The following is a 2,341-nucleotide window of genomic DNA, read 5'->3' on the forward strand; positions in this document are numbered from 1 at the left end:
TTGGACATAAGGGAACTCGTGGTTAATGAGAAAGACGCCCTGAGCTCCTTCACTCGCTGCTAAGAGTGAATTGCGTATTGCCTGCTCTTCTGATCGGACGTGGATCACTGGGAGGATGGCTGGACCTGTTGTCTTGAAGAGTCTATGGAAAGCTCCTTTCTCCATTTTATACAAAAGGCGTTTGTGGGTGTGGCTCAGTGCAAGCTGTAGCTGTAGCTGTACTTAGTCTGTACTGTACACAATCTACACATTTACTGGCTAATAATAAATACAGGCACAATAACTATAAATTTATAGCAATTAGTATTTTAGTAGTAAAACTGTGGCCGTTCTGCTTTCCATTCTTTTTGCTCCGCTGACGTCATAGCCTAAAATGCAAACTTCAATCAAAAAATGATAATGCCTATTTTGAACCTCTTTTTCTGGATCTGAGTAAAGATGTATCTTGTCTTCATCTAAATACTCCTGCAAAATTTTACTTTAAACTTAATTTGTGGCTTGATTCTTTACAACTAACATTTTCATTGTTATATTCTTCAAACTGATAGTCTGCTTCTTCCATCCTCTTCCTTTTACTCTGTGATTATTTGTTTTTATTTCACTGAATATAAAATTAATAAAATATTTCCTAACCTGTCTTTTAAAGTAAATAGCTCCAAACACTATAAGAGTACCTACAGTTCCAAGTGCTATAATTATGCAGACTGGAACAAGAACAGTGACAATTACTACAGTGGACTCCCCTTGGTCTAAAATAAATTATAATAGAGTCTAGTATGTACATATTATAATTCTCACCATTATCAATTGCACTAACTGTAACGTTAGCCTCATTTGATTCAATGCTTAACCCTGCTTCATTAATCCCTGATACCTGGCAATATTATACACAACCTCATCAATCCATGCTATCATATTTTCTAACTCTCACTTTGAAAAGGTGATTTCCTGGACCTGAGACTTCTATGTTCTTTATAATCAGTCCAGTAGTGCCCTGACCTCCCTCTTCAACTGTTACTGTAGTATTCATCTATTCATTTATAACGTAATATGAATCATACATATTGTATTAATTTAATTACCCAGTTTTGTTGCTGCTCCTCTTTATGGTAAATGGTGTAGTTAATGCTGTTCCTGCTATTCAAGCAGTCAGGAGGCAGCCATTCCAACTCAACAGTGTACGTATTGGATTTAGGAGTAATGTCCCTCCCCTTTAGACTTTTTGGTGGACTTGGAACTATGAAATGATTACAATGACTTGCTACTATATTGTGATCACTTACCATCTGCATTATTCCTTATGTCATATGGCTCTTTATATATAATCTTACCACTCTGGTATCCAGCACTGATGCGCACTTGAAGGGCCTCATTAAACAAGAGATCACTTATAACAAGCCCAGGCTGGGATAGATAAGTATGCTGCACTGTTGTTCCATTATTATATTCCAATGATGCATTATAATGCAATTCAAGACCAGTATCATTACTGAGACTATTCCAATCAACATTAACATCTGCTGTGCATGAAATAGAGGTCCTTAGGTCTAAAGGAGGGAGAACAGTAACTGGAGCAGAGAAGGTATGCTCTTTATTGTTGTTGCATTCATCTGTTGCTATTAGAGTCCAGTTTATTTCTTGACCGGTTGTGTTTAGTAAATCATTCAAATTGTCAAACTTTATGTGAGCATGCTGACTGTTACGAATGGAGCTTTTCGTTGGTAGACTCTGACGGAGTGAAACATTATTAGATTGAAGGACCCATTGTGTAAGCAATGGAACAGGCTGTATTCTCTCTGTCAGGAGTGAGTACTGATATTCAAATACAGTTTCCCCATCAGGAGATAATAAGATTGATTCAGAGTCAATCAATGGCATCAGGGATACGTCTGACTTAGGAAATGATACTGTTTTAGATGATATTATCTCTTTAAACTCAATGCCCCCAATGTCAGTCCCCTCTACTTGATAAAACAATGGCGAGGCTGTCTTTGGTACAGTAAAGCTACCTATGATGGCATCACTGCACTTTGATAGCTCAGCCTTCTCTCCTTCAATGGTACCGTTGACATGAACCAGTTCAAGTGAAAGTGATTTATTGAAATCTATCTTTGCTAGCTGTGCAGTCTGAAGAATGACACTTACTGTATCACCTACAAATAAAGCATATTTTAAAAATACATTGTATATAGATGCACCCTATTAGTGTTTTTTCTTACATGAATAAGGAGGATCTGATGTTGGGTGCAGTTTTTGTGCTTGTTCATCAGAAACAACATAGTTCACATCAATTTCAACATCCATGTCAACCGAGAGAGAAAAGTCTATTACATCACCTGCA

The 2,341-nt window shown here is 37.1% G+C and overlaps 1 protein-coding gene across 1 annotated transcript; it reads right to left on the minus strand.

Moving 5' to 3' along the window:
• Positions 1-230: 230 nt before the first annotated feature.
• Positions 231-2,335, minus strand: LOC100638695 (uncharacterized). Its single transcript, XM_020003002.1, has 9 exons — positions 2,220-2,335; positions 1,284-2,153; positions 1,083-1,237; positions 932-1,030; positions 799-874; positions 634-749; positions 518-577; positions 415-465; positions 231-368 (listed from the first exon to the last, which is right to left on the minus strand). Exons 1-9 carry the CDS (start codon positions 2,302-2,304, stop codon positions 309-311), a joined length of 1,572 nt encoding a protein of 523 aa, XP_019858561.1. The 5' UTR covers positions 2,305-2,335; the 3' UTR covers positions 231-308.
• Positions 2,336-2,341: the final 6 nt, after the last annotated feature.

This window comes from Amphimedon queenslandica, unplaced genomic scaffold (assembly GCF_000090795.2).
Source record: "Amphimedon queenslandica unplaced genomic scaffold, v1.1 AMPQUscaffold_12784, whole genome shotgun sequence".
NCBI classification, from domain to species: Eukaryota; Metazoa; Porifera; class Demospongiae; order Haplosclerida; family Niphatidae; genus Amphimedon; species Amphimedon queenslandica.

What these genes read in the sequence shown, in the direction of transcription:
- LOC100638695 (XM_020003002.1), bottom strand. Translation starts at nt 2,304, where the DNA reads ATGGATGTTGAAATTGATGTGAACTATGTTGTTTCTGATGAACAAGCA. An exon ending in CATAAGGAATAATGCAGATG is followed by an intron (nt 1,238 to 1,283) that starts GTAAGTGATCAC and finishes ATCATTTCATAG; the next exon opens with TTCCAAGTCCACCAAAAAGT. An exon ending in AAGAATATAACAATGAAAAT is followed by an intron (nt 466 to 517) that starts GTTAGTTGTAAA and finishes AAAATTTTGCAG; the next exon opens with GAGTATTTAGATGAAGACAA.